This window comes from Neopelma chrysocephalum, unplaced genomic scaffold, assembly GCF_003984885.1.
Source record: "Neopelma chrysocephalum unplaced genomic scaffold, ASM398488v2 Primary Assembly neopelma1_147, whole genome shotgun sequence".
Lineage (NCBI taxonomy): Eukaryota > Metazoa > Chordata > Aves > Passeriformes > Pipridae > Neopelma > Neopelma chrysocephalum.
Window position 1 is genome coordinate 10461833 of NW_020897809.1, and position 19369 is coordinate 10481201.

At 47.0% G+C, this 19369-nt stretch overlaps 1 protein-coding gene and 1 long non-coding RNA gene across 26 annotated transcripts in view; one reads left to right on the forward strand and one right to left on the reverse strand.

Moving 5' to 3' along the window:
• Window positions 1-318: 318 nt before the first annotated feature.
• CADPS (calcium dependent secretion activator) overlaps window positions 319-19369 on the reverse strand; it is a 211861-nt gene continuing 192810 nt past the window's right edge. For all 25 annotated transcript variants that reach the window (XM_027700569.1, XM_027700560.1, XM_027700558.1 and 22 more), the window contains 2 exons: window positions 3388-3492; window positions 319-1637 (listed from right to left, as the gene is read on the reverse strand). In XM_027700569.1, the coding sequence (XP_027556370.1) occupies window positions 1458-1637; window positions 3388-3492 (285 nt within the window). In that variant the 3' untranslated portion in view covers window positions 319-1457. The remainder of the gene's footprint in view (window positions 1638-3387; window positions 3493-19369) is intronic.
• Window positions 1530-2558, forward strand: LOC113975928. Its single transcript, XR_003536965.1, has 2 exons — window positions 1530-1628; window positions 2109-2558. It is a non-coding gene; the product is annotated as an uncharacterized LOC113975928 (long non-coding RNA).

A 19369-nucleotide genomic window follows, 5' to 3' on the forward strand; every position in this document is an offset into this window, starting at 1 on the left:
CCCTGCCTTGTGTGTATAAGTGCTGCTGCAACTGGCTGCTTTGGGAGAAAATAAAATACAAAATGAGGTCTTTTGGAGGAAGGTAAGTGTTGGGCAAGGCTGACAGCCACGTAAAAACAGGGGCTGAACAAGAGCAGATCATCAATTAGATGTCCAGGGACAAATCACAGGATATAGAGTGCAGATAACAATGGACACAACTGTGGAGGCGATTGCAGAAATGCCCTTGTACCTGGGGATCAGGCAGTGTAGTCCCACCCTGACTTAGGGAGCAAATCAGGAAACCATCTTCTTAATTAATAAACTAAAAAACACCCATGAGAAAAGAAAATTCCTTTATTCTGAGAGGTGGGGGCTCTTACATCTCAGCTTGTTTTGTTTTTTTTTTTCTAAGGCAGACATAAAAAGACTCCATAATTTATTATTAGGACATCTGAATAGTTATTTATTGAGAAGCCACAGTTCTCACACTTTTACAACTGTCGGCTTGTATAAGGCAAAAAAAGCAAAATGGATCACTATTTTACACAGAAAGTAAAAGCTCTGGAGGAGGGACTGATGGACATGCAGTTACTGGTCAAAATGCAATGTACATGACATATATAAAAACCATTGTGAAACAGAGGAATTGTAAATTATGGTAACAATCTACTGAAATAAATATTCAATATATTATTATAAACACATTTGTATAGTCTAAGATTGTAATTAAAGTTGTCTTTGTACATACACAGTTATTTGAAATTTAAACAAAAATGTAACATTTAGAGGAGCAAATGTCAACATAAAACAACTGCTTTGGAGTTGTAATGTGGCATGATATATCCATAATGATAGGATTAATCTGGTGTGGCAATTAGAATGACTAATCCTCTGGGATGTAGCCTCTATGGAGTTAACTGCATATTGGAGGGAAGAGCCTGGTACATTAACAAGGATGCAGAATGATTCAAACGGCTGTCTGGGTTTGTTTGTTTTCTGGTTTTCAAATGAACAGAGAGAACAAAAAATCATTTGTAATTGCCTGGTTCTTCTTTTAAAAACAAAGCTGTTTTTTTATTAATTTTAAGCAGTTGGCATCCACAGAAGAGAAACAAAGAAATGAAAGGACTCGAGTCACTCATCTTCACAACAATTTACCATCAATGTATATACAGTACATTAATGAAGCATTGTTTAAACTTTAATAACAGGGACACACCTAGCATGTTTTCTATGTAGTTTTTCCATTAACAGTATTAAACAATGGTGCTCCATATTGCTTATGAACATATAGATATGAAATTAGGAAACTGATGAATCAAAGAGAGGTGCTAATCTTATTACCACACAGCTAACATGGCATTTGTATTGGTAAACTTCTCATGGGCATTGAGAGCTGACATAAAAATTCCTAATGTGGCTAACTGAGTTACAGACGAGGTACATGCACGGATACCAGGCGACCCCCAGCCTCCCTAGTCGTCCTCTTCATCTTCCTCATCGCTGTCCTTCATGGTGATCCCCTGGAGCCCTCCGCCTTCACTGACCGACGCCGTGGCCTCCTCTACCGTCAGCCGGTTCCGGATCGTCTCGTAGGTTTTGCTGTTCAAGGTGGAGTCCAGCACGCCTTGCAATCGGAAATCCCGGTATGTTTTCTAAAACAGGGAGAGGCACAGAGGAGGAGACAACAGGGAGAGGTCAGGGCCCACACCAGCTCCCCTGCTTTGCCTCAGGGGCCAGGCTGTGCCCCTGCGCCGGGGGGCTTGGGGCTGCTAATGGAAGAGGCTGTGATGCCAGGGAAATCCCAGCCCCAGGGACATTTTGCATCGCGCCCCAGACAATGCACTGGCCACCACTTTGCCATGGTAGAGGTTCCTTTAGGGTGCCTTGGGCAAAAAAATTTACAGCTGTGCGACTCCAGCCCTGCCTTTCTGGGCTTGCGGGGTGGCCGGGCTGGGTGGCTTCAAAGCAGGGACGTGCGGGGCTGCTCAGGGCAGCTTTGCATAGGGGAGGCTGGGGTCTAAAAAGACATCAAAGCAAGAGGTAAGGGCTCTGCTCCAGCTGACTTCCCTTGCTCCTGGCTGCGTCCATCCTGCCTGTAAAGTCAGTTATTTTCCCTCATGCAGCAGAACGCTTATTGCCCATAACCACAGACGTGATTACACGTTCCCGGAATGCTCCGTATTAAACAATCCTACCTACAGCATAGGGATTAAATAAACTAAGTCCAGGATACTGGAGGAAATTATTGAAGTATAAATATAAGCACACGGCACATGTTTCTTAAATCTCTCTTTCTTCACCTCAAATTGGAGTTGCAGTTCCATGGTTCCCGTATTTCCCTTGTTATTACAATTAACATCTCTCATTTGAATTTATGTTTATAAACTTTTCGACTCTGTGAGATAAAACTCTGGTCTCGTTGTTCATTTAATTCTGCTCTGTGCTCTGTGTGGAAACTATTTACTGTTCTGCTATTTCAGAAAGTCCTTGGGTTTGTTGTAGCTGCTTCTGAACGTAATATTGGTATAAATAAAGCACAAGAAAGCTTTCCTCAGCTAGCTGACAAGTAGAAATAATTTGTCTGTGCCTGTTGTTTTCAGTTATGAAAAGCACATTTAATACATCTCAGTTTTAATTTATTCATGCCTTCAATGTGTTCACTGCACGCAAGACCATAAACATTATAAAATACTAGACCAAAAAGCCTTAGATAGAACCTAAAATGATCAAAAATATATTTACCCCCTTCTGTGATCTTATTATTTCATGTAAACCACTGTGATTTCACACTGAAATAATTATCATTAGTCCAAGGCATGCACGCACACATATACACATACACGTGCCCTTAAGGAAAAAAAAATGCTACTTTCAGGGTATGTTATCTCACCTTTATGATCTCTTAGAGTTGATTATATACAGTCATTGTAAAAGAAACAACTTCAATTAACTATGAGAACAATCTAATTTGAATTCTGACAATAGTCACAAGCCATAGTTGGGCTTAAATGTTTCTAGTAAAACAGTGTTAAAAACTTTTGCATTGATTTAACCCATTTTAACACTGGAGTTCATTGGTGTGATCAGCAGGTTTGTCCCCAAAAAGGCTAATTTCAGTGCACTTACTTTACAGGTAGGGTCAAATAGCAAGAGAGTTTCTTTTTTTTCTTTTATGCAAGGAGTTACTTTGTTCTTACCTGCACACCTGTATTTTGCATCGCTATGCATTTCAATTTCCTGTGCTATCTGCCCTAGACACAACTATCTGAATTTTTAAAAAGAATTTTAATGAAAGGCTTAATTTCTTTGCGGGTGACAGTCTGCCCAAGACAACATGCCACACATGCAGGCACGCACACACGCTCCTCCCAGCAGCAAGGGGGAAAAACACGGGGTGATTACCTTTACTATCCTAATGAGAGTTTTCAGTTGGTAGATGTGGAGCTGCAGGTCCATGCGGTCTGTCAGCCAGGTGCAGACGACATTCATTGAGCTGGTGTACCATTGCTGCAAGAGAGACAGGACTTCTCCAGCAACCATGTCAGGGCTGCCCCCAGCACCCCGTCACACCGACCTTCCCCACCAGCCAGCCACACACTTAGAGGGGAGACAGGCATCTGCTTTTACACAGAATTTCCATGCATGAGCTTTTAAATTTTTATAATATTAACAGCAAGCTTAATAGGAGACCACCAGTAATGCTGCAAGATTTTGTAATCTGATTTTGCCATTGATGGCACTTGCCAGCGGTGGTGTGCATTTGGCTCAAGCCACGTTTTAACCTGTTTCCCCCCACTGTGAGAGCACAATTCTGCCTTTAAGTGTGTCAGTCCCACACTCAAGCTACTTACCATCTTCAAATTCAACCACAAACAGCCACAGGGCGAGTCTGGTTCCCTGAGAGTGAGCAGAGGGGAGGCTCGTGTGGGGCAAGGTTTGGCTGGGGGCAGAATGCTGGTGTAAGCACCTATGGGTGCCTGTCCAAGCTGTGTGGGAAATCCTTTGGTTTCATCCTCACAATTATGAAAAATAGAAAAGCAGCAAAGAAATGAGCTTGTTTCAAGCTGCTGAACTCACAGGGCCCCTCCAGGGGCTGAAAATTTTGCTGCTTGTCTGTGAAAAGGGCTTGCAGCAGTGTGGCAGCAGCCTGCCGTTCCCGCAGTGCAGGAAGTCTCCGGTGGGCTGTGGATCAGCGCCCTGCTCACGCAGGGCTGACATGGCACGTCTGACGCCACACAGACGAGCAGCGAGCCCTTGAGAGAAGGAAAAGCAGGGGCTGGGAGGGGGGGAATCACAGAAGCCTCCCCATGGCTCTCAGCACACGGGTTGGTTACAAAGCGGGCTGCAGACAGAAACCCATCACGCCTCTGTATGCGCAGTCGCACCCTTCTCGTGATCTCTCTTACACACAGAGATCAAAACCTTTACTGCAGACCAATTGCAATTAATCTAGAAACAGTTAAAAATACTCAAGAAACCCCACCAGACCAGTTTATGAAAATCCTGATCGAGCACTATCTAGGTTAGTGTGGGATGCAGCTCCTTCCCAATGAGCCTGAAGCCTCACATCGATCCAATACAGGTATTACTACCTCCCTCACTGCATCTTCGGGTGGGGGTCTCTGACACAGAAACATGCTCTCATCCCACTGGTTGTAGAAGCTGCTGGTTCAGCAGGTGAATGGAGACAACTGAACATGCTGTAATTGTGATTTTTTACCCTCCACCCTTCAACATTGGCACCCACAAGCTGGCACAAGGCTCACCAAAGCAAACAAACGAGTCTAAGCTAAACCAGCCCAGCATCACAGAAATGTGGGCTCAAAGCACATCACTGAACTGTATGGTAACACACATGGGAGCTGCCACCCTTCACCAGGAATAGTGAGCAGAGGTTAGACATGCTGCACGGAGAAGTGTTTTCCCCCTGACTTCAACAAAGATGTTCCCATACTTCTATTTCTACACCAGGAGGAAATAAAGAGGCAGAAGAGTCACCAAAGAAATGGCACACGGTAACCTCTTGCTCAGTGCTTACACGTTGTGCAACTTCTGGCAGTGATTCCGCTGACCCTTCATCTCCAGGATGGAAAGCTGGCAAGAGCTTGGATGAAACTAATGGAGGCTGGCAAGCAGGAGCTCTTGCCATAACCAAAGTCAAGCTCAGGCACTGTCAGCTGTCACTTGAGGTCCTGATGTCAGATGGGGTTGAACTGTGAGTGAAGCACCTTGGTTAAATGGTGTGGGCCTGACCAGCACAGGAGACATGAAGATCTGGTGGGGCTTCATACCTTTCAATCGTTCAGACTGAGGGGTCAGAGCATCTCTCGATATCCCCAGAGACCCCTCAGTGCTTCAACCCAGGACAGCCAGCAGTCAACTGGTGGTGGCACAGAGCAACTGCTGCCTGAGGTGCCTTGAAATGCTGCAGGTCCACGTGGGTAAAACAGAGAAATCATTAACGTTCACAACGCTGCTTTTCTGCCATCAGTGTGCTTAACTGAGCCATGTTCTTGGGTGACACTGGTTGTGATCTGGGGCTGCGCTGGCACACGGATGCCCAGGTCACCCAAACGCCTCCTTCTACCACCTCTTTAAATCAAAACCCGCAGGGGAACGGAGCGACCGTATGTTACACGTGCACGCCCTCGTCCTTCCGCTGCCGCCTCTCGTCTTCCACACAACGATCTGCCGGGTGTTTATGTCACCTCCTCAGGAGATGAGACGTCCCCAGCAGGGGCAGGTCCCGCCGTTTCTGTCTGTCCCACGCCACACACGCCTACACAGCTGTGCAGATCCCAAACAGAAATTATAACCTCTACCCTGGGGTTATGGCAAGGTGGCTTTGCTGCTATGAGACCTTCAGAGTAAGCAAAACATTTCTCTGTGTTTCTGGTAGGCACTTCAACATGCTGGATTCTGGGGAGATGCAAACTCCTCGGAGCCAAATCTGAATCACACCCTTCTCCTCTTGAGCACTGGCTGACAAGGGCTCAGCCAGGCACATTGCTCGGCTGCATGAAAGGAGCTCTCTTTTCTCAAAGCCAAGTTACTCCAAAGACTTTCTGCTTTATGAGAAAAAGACAAAGTCTAATTCATTGATCTTGATACACAAAACCGTCACGTCACTTCATAGAGCACACACCAACTGCTGAATTTAAGCCCTGCATATTCATAAAAATAAGTTAGCCCATAAATTAAATGTTCCCTTTAGCTATCACTAGTGTTGATGTGCTATAAGACGCACAAGCCCTCTGATTCATGACTAACCTACCAAAGAAGATAACATTTGCATATGATTATATTATTAAAAAAACAAAAACAAAGCCAAATGCTCCTAAACAGAAATGTGATCATCTCAGACAAAAGAGCACAGAGTGGTCCTGTGGGGACACTGGCCACCTCGCTCTCCCTGGGGGGGTCTGCCATTCCCTCCAGGGCAGAGGGGTACATGCCAGGGACACAGGGTTCCTTGGGGATCCAGCTCCAGCCTTATGGCTTGTTCCCATAGATGAGATGCAGAGGTCACAGCCCAAATACTGAACTTTGGGGCCTTGCCATGGGGCTGCAACACATTTCAGGCACATTTCTGGAGCCCCAGCACAGCTGTGGCATGGGCACACCAAAGTAAATTCTATAAATGTATTTTCTGAGAACTCCTCACACCTGGTTGTAAAGAATGAATAGACCTCACTGATGGTTATGGACCAAACCCCATGTATAACCTACTGTGGTACACACACATTACTGGTGCAAACTGGCATCCCTGTCTGTCACCTGGAGGAAAACACACTCAGTCTAGGGGCACAGCATGAGGAAAGGCTGTGGAGGCTGCATCCTGGTGGATGCATGGTGGATACCACACATCCACTGGGACATCAGCAGGGAAGGGAGCAGGTCTCTGGCAGAGGCAAACCACAGCCCCCATTGCCTGCTGCTGCACACCATGACCCAGCTCACAGCAGAGGAAATGCAGATGCTTTTTGGGTGCTCTCAGAGTCCAGGCACAGCAAGCAGACGTAATTGCATGGCCAGGAATTCAGTCCCTCTTTCAAGTTAGTTTTCCAGTTCTCCTTCTGTATGTCACAGTGACCCTCATTGTTGGGTGCTAGCCTGCGTAGATCAGATAGGCCATGGGCTGGCTGGGATGCTGCAGGATGGGCATTAGAGGACCTGGAGCATGCCAAGGAGTGGACTACCATGACTGCCCATCCAACACCCCAGCCAGCTCAAGCATTAAGCTTCCTTGTTCCCTGCCTTTTTTTCTGAATGCAAAAGCATGATCAATAAGTTGCTGAAATAGCAAGTTTGTCTCTGAATACATAAATTTCAGAAATTGATATGAATAAATCTGCAACTAACACACTGAGTGTGGCACATTTTATCAAAAATCAGCCCTATGCTGGGTTCCTGCGCTTTCCGGGAGGTGGTGTCATTACACATACCCAGGAACATCTGCAAACCCCCGTCTTCTTTGGTGTGAGCTGAATGGAAGCATGACCTCCTGTTCCTTGCCATGAACCTTGAGTTCACACTCATATTTTACATGTTACAGGAAGCCACAGCTCACTCCAGGGGTGCTGCAAACAGAATCTCGTAAGCCAGATGCAACACTGCTTCTTAAGGCACCTGAAGGAGCTGTATTCTTCATTCAAAAGCTTACATACTAGTAGCTTAAGGTCACTTCAGCTTTTGTAAAGAGTGGGACAAAACCAGGAATGCTTATAGGGCTGGGTTGTCAGCAGGGTAGCAGAGGGATTACAAGGAACCTGTGACTCTGCCTCTTTCTGCCTTTACTGGTAGTTTTTTTGTGTGTGAACAAGTGCCATACAACAGATTGAGGCTGGTATAAAGGCCTGGGACTGTGCAAGAGCACCCCGCTGAGCCTCAGCTGTGCTTGCAATTAGCAATAGGCATGAAATGATTATTGTTGTGGTGGCTGATGGCAATCTGAAGTGACAAGTTTTATGGGGGAAGTTGTAGTAGGGATGTTCAGCAAGTTTCTGCAAACCATTAATCGAAGGCTGCAGCACAGTTTAGTCAAAGCTATTTTATGTCATTCCAAAGGTCTCACAAGGATGCTGAAAGAATATTTTTCTGCTCTCAGTGCCTTGGAATGGAGTTTTTCTAGGTCAGGGATTCTTTACTGCCCTATTTAGTGTCAAAAATACCCATTTGCCTCAAATTAGCAGAAAGCTTGTAGTTAAGGGCTAGAGATTAGGCATACAAAATTACTCAGCAGGTGACTGCTGGGTGGATTTGGGGGTTGAGAAGTCTTTAAAACTGACTACAAGACATTATATACTTCTGACAAAAGAACATAGTAATCCTACCTGCTTGCTTTAACCACTGTTGTTTGTCTATTATTATGTGCTTTAATGCTCATAAGAGCAAAACTACTGGTGATACTACTCAATTACCATAGTAACTCTCCCCTATGACCTCTCATTTCAGTACTCGCTTTCCAACCAGAACCAATCCAAGCAGGGCAAATCTATTTAAAACTGTGACACACACTGCACAAGGAGGCTCCAAACGCCGGCTGGCTCCCTCTCTTTGTCCGGGACATGGGCTTGTTTTGAAATGCTGAAAGGCAGCTTTGAAATGAACCCTTGAATTCAAGGTGTTTCAAAGATGAGGGACTGGATGCTGGGCGGCCGCCTCCGCAGCATCCCTGAATCGGCCAGCGTGGAGTGAGGGGACCACAGAGGCAGGAAGGGAGAGAGGGAAGGGCTGAACGGGAGTCTTATTTCCCAATGGAAAACTGAACCTGCTCTCAGGCAACAGCCCTCACTCAAAGTGACTTGATCAGCCAGGAAAAAAAAAAAATTAAAAAATTTACCAAGTCTGTTTCTGGCATTTGTGTCCCTATCCAATGGGCCAGAAGCTCAGCTGGTGGAAGGCACAGTGGGGCTGTGCTGATTTATAACTGCTGACAGTAGGTGACAGGCCACAGAGCCATGTCCATCCCCATCCTGGGCGGCTCGGAGATCAAACTGGGTCTTTGGTGTTGTCACATGCATTCACGGCAGCCACCTCCCCTTGGCAGGTGTCCTCTCCGCAGGGAAGGTATGGATGCAGCCACAGCAGCACAGGGATGTGTTGTCCGGGAACCAGCCTTATGCACACAGCTGCCAGCGTTGTGGGAACACTTGCTCGGAGAAGGGGAGCAGAGCCTGGGCGCTGCCTGTGCTCCTGCCTTCGCCCCTGGAGTGCCCTGTAAGCACAGCCAGCTTTGTACACCGGAACTGGCTGCAGCCCGAAGGCCAGGCTGCTCCGTGGCAGTCATGGAAGGATCACTCTTGTTCCTTCAGTCTTCTGTGGCCACCAAAGTGCTTCTCTCCACCTTCCCCCAATGTTTCTTTCGCTGTTGATCCCAGGCAGTTCCAAAAACTTAGTAAAGACGGCAAACATGATGCATAGAGACCAGTGCAGTTCCTATTCTTGTTTATCAAAAATAAAGAGATGTTCTCAGAAGTCTGAATGTACACGGCAGCATCCGAGATCCCAGTTTGAGAGCCTCCTACAAAGGTCAGTTCTGACAGGGTGCTGGATGTGGATAAGCAGTGGTGGAATGGAGTGTGCCTCTTGCCCTGCTCCCAGCCAGTGCTACTGAAGTCTCCGCCAGGCTGCCAGAGCTGAGCCCCAGCTATTTCTCAGGCTGTTCTGGAAACCCAGGTTTTGTCTTGCTGCAAAAGATGTACTGTCCTCCAGGCTGACCCACAGCCAGGAGAGTGGGGGAAGAGCAGGGACAGGGCCTTGGTGACACAAATGTATCGGAAAAGCTTAAGATACATGGTGGTGGCCCTGGAGCAGGACATGGCAGAGTTGAGGTGGGCAAAGAGCCACTGGCCCTCAGGCACACACATCATTCTGGTCCCCAGTGTCGATGAGGAGCCAGGGATGGACCTTCTGCCACAGGATGAAGAAGAAAGAGGCATATCTCTCCCATGAAAACATAAGTTTCCTGGATGGCAGGCAGACAACTACCCATGCAGCAAACCACATCCCACACATTCATCATCTTTGCTTCCCACTACTCTGCAAAATCCATCCTCTGTGCTGGGTATTACTCCTCAGAGCCCTGCTGATGGACTCCCCCTCCTCTGCCCTTCCCCAGGGACCAAAGAGCCACCCAAAGGCAGCTCAGCATTTGGAGCTACAAGCCCTCCTCCAGCACAGAGGGCCAAACCTGCAGTGGGCTCAGGGCTGAACCCCCAGGCAAAGAGCATCTGGCTTGGTTGTGTCCCGGCCGCAGCCATGGGTGGCATCAATAATGACCCAGCGACTCTTTGGATTTACACCTGCCAAGGATTTGGACCATTCCCCCAAGCCGGGCAGGGGCCAAGGCTCAGGGGACCAAGTGCACCGTTGAGTGCCTGGGTTTTCCAGAAGCAGAGAAATCAGTGTGATATTGCCCACGTTAGAGAAATGAAGTTTAGTGGCTGAGGCTCTTGGAGCACAGAGCTAACCATAAAATAAGCAATGAGTTAATATCGCAGGCATTGATCAGCTAGTCTTACAATTAATGCTTCCAATAAAAAAAAAAGCTCCCCCTTTTATTCAACAGAATAAGAAATTAAACACTTGTGGGCTCATTCTAAAGAATGAATGAAATTGAATAAGCTACCTAGCACTTGAGATTCCCAGCGAGTGCTTGAATAGAGCAAACCTCCTGAGTTGAATGGATTGCCTTTTGGGACCAATTTGTCTCTTTTCACTCTTTATTCCTCCTTTTTTGCTGACAGATGTACAAAGGCGGAACTGCGCTGTGCAGCTTAGCTACATGCACCCACAGCAGCTGTCACTTTTGTCGAGCAAGTTAATCAAGCAAATGCCACCATATCCCACTTTCTATAAGGAACAACATGTTATAGACAGTAGTCTTGGGAGACGGGGAGGGAGGGAGAGAGACTTTATTTTAACTTCGAGTAGCTGGTATTTTTTTTTTCCCCTCTGTGTGTAAAAAAAAAAAAAAAAGAAGAAGGAAAAAAGAAGCAGCCAAACCTGGTAGCACAAGCTGACACTTTTGTTTTCCCGTAGAACAAATATTTAATATGATTTTAACTCTAATTTGTACTAGAAGGAGAGCTGTCCGGTTTTAATTAAATTTAAGGGACTTAGGGAAACACAGTTAAAAAAGAAATAGAAGCTTTTTGTTTGCGTTAACGCTTGTTGATAATAATATATTGATTGTCAATTGCTAAGCCCAAAAGATTAGTGTAGTAAATACTATTATCTGAATGCCACAAGTGAAGTGCTAGCTTCCCGTCCCTGCTTTTCCCTTTGTGAGGCACTTTGAATCACTGGTTGTTATTTATACATTTTCTTTGATAAAACCAACTTGTGTGGCTGATTTTTTTTTTTTTAAACCCTGCCTCATTAAGTGCATAATAGCATTTGCGTGTGGGGCTTTCTGCTTTTTAGCCTTTCAAGCTTAAGCTTATATTCCTCTCTCACAACCATGTTTCAAAACTTGGGATGTTCACAAACAATTGGATACACACCAATATTGTATATATCAGATGCTCTCTTGCTATTGCCAAAGACTAGAAAATAACAGAACATTATCCACAAAGAGTAAATAAATAGTTATTGTCCTGCTACGCTGCCGCACGCCAGATAATAACGCTGTCCGGTCATTAAGCAGCTTTTCTATTGCACATAATTCTTTAAGTTAGGTATGCAAAAGCCAACATCAAAAGCAGGTCTGTTGGTGTAGCTCTACGGAGCACACAAGGGCAGAGCACCGGGAGGGCTTCAGGCAGCCCTCAGTTTGCTGTTAGAAAAGTAATTCCCCCCCAGATTCACACCCTTGGGAAAGTATCTTTCAGAAAATAAATCTAACTTATGGTAACAGATTGCAGCGTGCTAATTTAACTTCTCTGCAGGGTCTTTGGGTTGGTGTGTTCAGGAGCAGTGTGCACAAACCCGCAGTGTTTGGGATCCATGACCCCTTTGCCAAACTGGACTCTACGCCTTCACCTCGCCCGTACAAGTGAACCCTCCGCCGGCCGTGTTCGGCAGGGCTCTGGGTGAGCTGTCCTCACAGCAGGCAACATGACCTTCATTTTCCGAATTAAACCTCTCTAGGAAAGTCCACATTAAATTCTAGAGATCTGGCAAAGTGCTAGCAATTTGATAAAAATCCCCTGAAACCTCAGGGTCTTTTTTTTTTTTTAATAAAAGTTATGATTTTATTCTATCAAAGCCTCGTGAAACTGTTTCGAGTCTCCCAGGTCACACTTGCACTGAGCTATTACTGAAGTAAAACGGCTGCAGGTTTTTTTCCTGGGATTTTTTTTTTTACCACTATAATGCTATCACTGCAAGTACACACAGTGTGTTCTTACACATTCACCCCAGAGCTGTGATTTCTGCATGCCTTTTACTCTATTTTATATTCCTTAACCATGAAATTTCATTCTCGTTGACAATGTAGCTATACAAGGAGGTTACAAAGTCGGAGTCTTGATATTAAAATAATTTGTATTATTATTTAATAAAGTCACAGTCCCGAAGTTGCCTAATAGGGTTAAGCTGCTAGCCAGAGCGACTCATCACCTGTCTAGGATGCAAATGGCATCACCGAATTACATTATTTTTTTTCCTCTCTTCCTAAAAATAAACCCCAAAACAACTTTGAATCGCGTAAGAGCTCTGCCTTCCAGCAGGGAAGAGCATCCAGAGCGAAGGCAGCAGCGCAGACCCCGGCGTGTGGAGGTGCTGCACGCTTTTTGCAGTACATATGGCACCTGAGATCACCCACTGTTTGGGGATCTCGGCATCAGGGTGTGCTCAGGCTGCTGCGTCACCCTTAATTGGCTGGAAGTTGGACCCAGCGGGGCTCGGCAGGTCGGTGCCACAGGTGTTAATGGGAGGGAGGCACAGGGGTCCCAGTGGGTACGCTGTGTGCTGGTGGAAACACACAAATTCCCTGCCCTCCAAAGGGGCACAGCCCATCCTGCACGCTCCTCGCTGCAGATCTCTCTCTGCTCTTAACCCAGAATAATTTTATTCCTTCTCGGAGAGGACAAGGAGGATCGGCATCTTTTGTGTCAGTGGGGCCAAGGTCCCCAGCAAACACACACGCCCAGGAAGCTCATCCCTAACACCCCCCACTCTCGGTGCTGCACAAACCTGTAACACCTACACGTGTTCTGTGCAGCTACAACTCCACCTGCTGTGGTGGGTGCAGGTTTGTTTACACCACCCCTCAGTGGCTTTGCAAGTGATCCATGTGCTCTCATCACACCAGCAAAGGCTTCCCATGGCAGGGACACAGCCAGAGAGGGACCTGCAATGGTACTGCTCCTTCACTGGGGGAGGAACAAATCTGCTGGGGATATGATGTCTTGTACTTATTCAGGTGTTCCTGAGCTGTACGTCAGGATGGTCTGCTCTGATAGCCAGACACCAAAGTCTCTGCCTAGACAAGAGCCACACACTCACACCCCCGGCAGAGGTGATGGGTGGATGTACCAATGACTCCCTGAACCTTATCCCCAGGAAAGGATCTCATGGAAACAGTTACTGCAATGCTGGCTCCCGGCCTCCTACAGCTGGGGATGCCCTGGTCTCAGCTGGGTTTGCTGTGAGCAAACACCCATGCCAGATCATGCACAGACCATCTCTGAATCCAAACCAGCCACGTGCTGCTACACTCACTCTGAGACCCCCCTGAGCCACACGCTGGTCAGGGCTGGATAGAGGGCAGCAGGCAGAGAAACCTGCGAGAGAGACCCATGTGCAAACAGCTACTGATCCATGTCAGGGTGCAGGAGGGATGTGGGAGCCAATGCTCATGGTGATCTGGGAAGGAAGCCCACTGCCACTGGTTCTGGCAGCACCTCCAACTTCTCTCTCATCCACAATGTCCTCAAACCAGGGACATCCCATACTTAAACCTGCTAGGTTTGCAGGCTGAGCACCTAAGCGGGTGCCTCCTTTCCCCTCCGAGACTGGACAGCCCCAATCCTGTTTACACACCAAGTTATCCATCTCCAGAAAACGTTGCCTTTCACGTAACAGGTAAAGCCTGTCCTGGCTATGTGCACCCCTGAGCTGGAAGACTCCGCCTTTCCTGGCTGTGCTGGCATGGAGCATCCCATGTCCCTGCACACACAGGGCTGAGTCCTTAGCACCTGGGTACACCTCAGGTGGGCTCTAGGTGCTGGGCCCTCTCTCCTTCACTGCAGATACAACTCAGCAAAGTGCACAGCACTCATTGAGAACTGCCAAATTAAATCCAAAAAGCCCTGCTGCTTTGCAGGATTTTGCAGACCTCGCTTTTCCTAAATGAAAGAGCCTCTGCATAAAAACCTCTGAAGGCGCGCACACACAGAACCACTCCTGTATGGATGCTTGTTCTGAAATACTTTTTTTTAACCTATAAAATATTCTCTGCTTATTTCCATTTTTCAAAAAAGAAATGAAGCTGTCGTGTTAAAATCTGAGTTTCTATATAAAGCAGCCTAGTAAAATACAATATCCACACAAAGTGCTGCTATTTTTCTGTCCCGATTCCAGGGCCCTGTTAGTGCAAGGCAGCAACGGCAGAACTGGCTGCAGAGCTGCTCGATAAGATGCAATACAGCAGTGCATGGTAGGGAATACTTCCATTCCACTTGTTATCAGCTTGAACTGGAAGCTGTCATGAAGTGGGACTCGATAAACTTCAGCCTCTTTCATTGCCTTCAAATTCAAAAACAGAGTAGCTTTGGGCTGCCTGGATACCTCAGTCCTGAGTGCAGGAGGGAGCAGCTCCCCTGGTATCATTCCTGGGGTTACACACCGGATGCAACCCGCTCCCTGCCTGAGTCCTGCTAAGCATTTTTGAATGCTGATATCATACATCCAGGGCGAGGTTTAAGGGAGCACTGGGAAAGGAAAGAGCTGCAGATCAAGAGAAACGAAGTGACCTGGGACGGCTAATCTGGCACGCACCGCTGGCTGGCGCAGGCAGCGGCAGCAATTGTGTGGGGCTGGGCTGCAGGGGGAGAAAAGGAAAAGAGGGATTGAAGGCGCTGCTGGAAATCAGACAATTCGTCATTGTCCGCGCAGGGGCCGTTGGCTCACCCCTGTGCGCACCGCGAATTTCTTTGGGCAAAGGCCCTTTGCAGAGCCCGGAGGGAGGGAGCAAAGCCGCCGGCAGCGGGGGCTCGGCCCCGCCGCAGCCGTGCCCCGCGGGCTGCGGGGTCAGCCCCGCACACCTGCGCGCATCCCGTATCCCGGCCCTTCCCACGCCCCGTGCACCCCCGGACGCAGCTGGGACCTGCGTGGGCTGGGGTTCACGAGCAACACCCGCTCCTCCAAGCTCTCCTCCCCGATGACCCACAGGACTGGAGCTCCAGTTAACTACAGCTTCTTAGAGGAAGCTGGAAGGCAGCTCCAGCTCGGAGGGCACTGTGTAACTCTTACACAGTGCAGAGAGCGCCTGGTCAGGGAGCAGAGAGGCTGCTCAGAAAAAGGCTCTCTCTGGATGGAGGATGTCATGCTCCCTCTTCCCCAAAACCTCCTTGGCCACTCACATCTACCAGGAAATAAAATGATCTTTCACTCAGGGCTGGCCCCAAAACACAAATCTCTGACGCTCAAAAGCACGATGCGGATGATGTTAGCAAGCCTATGCTGACCTTAACGTAACAGAGCAATCAGTCTGCCTTCTTAGAATGATTAATGGAAAATCTCCTCTGGAAAAGAAATCAAATTAACTGTCTTCAACCAAATGTCTACTGGAACATGAAAAGCTGTTCTGATAAAGACATTTAGGAGGGGAAAAAAACCCCTTACAAGCATGTAAAATCCAGTGACAGATCTAGGACTTATTTTATTAAGACTCTCCCTAAAATAAATTAAATGGAACCTACTTAGATGAGCACTTCAGAAAAGAAGCCTTGCTGAGGGGAAGACAGGGAGGAGGGAGGCCACATGCCAGTGCATGCTTGGAGCCGTGTGAAGTTCATGGATGGGAGTATAACAGGATGAGGAGCAGTGTCCATGCTAAGCTCCTTTCTCTGCTCCTGTGTGGCTCCAAGAGGGCACATGGGGAGAAAAAGCGGCTGCAGAAGGACAGTGCACTCTGCGCCCCCTCAGAACAAGGATAATTTGCCCCCTAGAAGATATACTGATAATTGCCATCACAATTTTATTTTTTTTTACCAGCAAAGGTCCCTGCTGTTGCATCAGTTCCAGGTCTGGGTCTGATCCCAGCTGAGCCAGCCAAGGGCAGTGAAAGCTGCGTGGCTCTGGCTCCTCCAAAGATGCACAGGGAGGGAAAAGCAAGCTGCACTTCCTCAAGATCAATCTGCCTAATTGTCTTCATTTCACAACTCACTCGGGAGGGGGGGAGAGGGGAAAAAAAAAAAGAAAAGCAAAAAACAACGCAGAAGAAATAGCTCCGTGGAGGCCATATCAGGATGGGAGTGGGAGAGAGTTAGTGCCCTAATGAGCAGTCTTGCTGCGTAGGAGGGAAACAGGTTGTTGTCTGTCTAAGAGAGAGCGGTGAGTGCGGCTACAAGCAGATACGAGATGGGAGCCCGGCTCACAGCCTGATATCCGTTCTTCCCCTGATCCTGCAACCCGTCCTCCTGTGAGTAATTCCAACTCACAGTGAGTAGCTCCACTGACTCACGACCAGGCTTTTGAGTTCGAGGAGGAGAAGGGAGGGTGAGAAGGGCTCTCTTCTGGCATTTGATTGTGCCACGCAAGGCTTGTGCTCCAGCAAGAAATGCCATGATCCTGCAAGCACGCCTTGAAGGAGCTGCCAAAATTCAAGTGGGTAACCCTGCTGAGGGCAAAAGCTTTGATTTTAAGACTAAGCTAATGCTTCAGTGTCTGCAGAGGACTTGCTGAGTTAACCCATCTAGCTGTGTTTTGTATTTTTTCAATATACTCAGGTGTGACATCAGGCTCCAAATTTGTAGGTACTGAACATATGCTGAGCTGCCTGTGGATCCTGCAGTAAACCAGTGACAAGTACTCACTCAGGCTCCTGGAAATTTGTATAAGGATTTTGCTGAAGTCTGAGACTCACACAGTGTTATTACTCATTATGTATTGAGAAGTCAGTCACCAGCAAGGGTTTTGAAAACATGAGGACAGTCCTGCACTGTATCTTCAGGCCCTGCACTCCTGGCTGAGGGAAGGAAATCCATCAAAATCCATCAAAATCCACCAGATGCAACATCAGCCTTGAATATCACTGAGGCTTCCTAAAAACCCAACTGAGCTGACCCTGAGGGACAGGACTTGGTGTTGGGAGTCTCAGCCAAGGGCTTGTGCCTCCCTGAAGGTGGTGGGAAGGAGATGCTGGCTCCTCTAACTGATGAGCCATGGATTCTCCTTTGCTGGTGGAAGTGGACCTGGGGTGACTGTTCCTCTGCACCGAGGACAGCACAGGGCAGAGCAAACCCTGGTCTCCCCCCTGCCCTCCCTGCTACACCTGCTGGACCCTGCTGATCCCACTCTGCCACCAAGATTAAAAGCCATCTCTGTCTTGCAGAGAAGAATGGGCTCGCTTCTCATTTCAGGAGAAGATACTCCGTCTGGTATCCCGGCTGTGACACAGACCGAGGGAGCTGAACACTCACAGTGACAGTGAAGTGGTAGAACAGCCTTCTGCAAAAAGCATGGTGACTGCTGCCACCTCGGCGGGCTGTATCACTGCGTGATTAAGTTCTTACCAGACTTTTTGGTAAAGGCAACCTTCCTGATCTGATAACTGCCAAGGACAAGCCAAATACGCGGGGTCAATCTATGCAAACTTAATCCCCAGAAGGCAGATTAAGTGTATAATTGACCCATATAATCCATGTATCATCTCCAGTGAAATGTTTTCTATGTCCGGTTTAGGCAGACATGAGGCCCATAAGACAGCGATCAGAGACACAGAATTACCATTGCAGTGGATTTCATCAAAGTTAGAGATGGCTTTTTAATCACTGATCTCAGAGACTGCTAGATTTAAGCAGATGAACTAGCACTAAGCACATCTGTTTTAATCCTTATCTTCTACTCAGGCTGGTGTCTTCAAGAAGTACAAGGAGGAAAAAAATAAATTAATTTTTTTTTTAGGTCCTCGCAATCTTAGGAGCTTCTCTTGGTGTTTTGATCTCTCATATCAAAAGCATTTTTTTTGTTTTTTTCGGTAAGATATTGAATTAATCATCAGAGACAAAAATGCCATCTGCGCTATTTAGGGACTGCATCAGGATGCTGGAATTCGCAGATCTCGGGGAGCTCACTCAGCGTTCAGTAGCCTTTTGTGTACGTGCTACTCGGTGTGGCTGGGGAGGAAACAGTCTCCCTATGTTTTACATTAGCGTTTACCAATTTATGAGGAAGAAAGGGTTGGCATTCACACAGCCTAGTAGTCAATCATAGACTTTCTGGATCACATATGTTCTGATGGGTTGAAACCTCTACTGTGAGCATCTAAGGGTGTGTGTAAAGATATATACATATACACAGATATATAAATAACTCCCACCAAAGGGCACAACCCTTACAAGTAAAACTCCCACTGCCTTCAGATGTATAAACTCTGATCCTAAGAAATTCCTATGAGTGACCTGAGACAAAGGGAATTTTGCAGGACTGGTCAAAAGACTCAAGATCACTCTGAAGATATTTTTCCATGTTTAAGATACACCCACCTGCTTCTGCCTCATTGTTCCTATAAACAGTGCCATTCTGCACGTCAACTCTGCCCCCTTTCTGGGGAGAAAGTGTTAAAATTTTACTTTCTATCTGGCACTACACAGGGTTTGTGATCCTTCTGCATTGTGTACAAAGTATCACAGGGTTTAAACCCTGAAGCACAGGAATGCAGGGAGGGGATGCTATGATGCTATTCTGAAACTCTTCTGTTACCATTGCTCTCTACCAACGGGCCCTATTACAGTGTTTTAGCTTTAAATGTTATCAAATTAGTGAGCCAGGCCAAGTAAATAAGTCATGTTACTCTGCAGTAAACAGCACTGCCAAAAAGCTAGTTAGGTTTTGATTACCAGCAGAACTCCACAATCAATCTGTTCATTCAATGATCCCAAGAATACAGATTTTTAAAATAAGGATGACTCTATTTTGGGGTGGGGGGGAACCTCACCCTGACTAATTTACAGAATTAAAAGGATTAACACATAGACCACACAGAAATATGACAATAATCTTCCACAAACACCAGTATCTCCCAAAGAGCAGAGCCTTGTTCTGCAGGTGTGAGCAGGGCAGGCGGTGCAGGGGAAGAGAGATGGTTTCTGAGCTAAGAAATCATGGCAAATGCCAAGAAAAGACATATGAACCCAGCTTCTGTGGGGACATAACACACTCTGCAGCCTCTACTCCTGGAAGGAAACAAAGGGGGAATAAATGGAAGCACAGG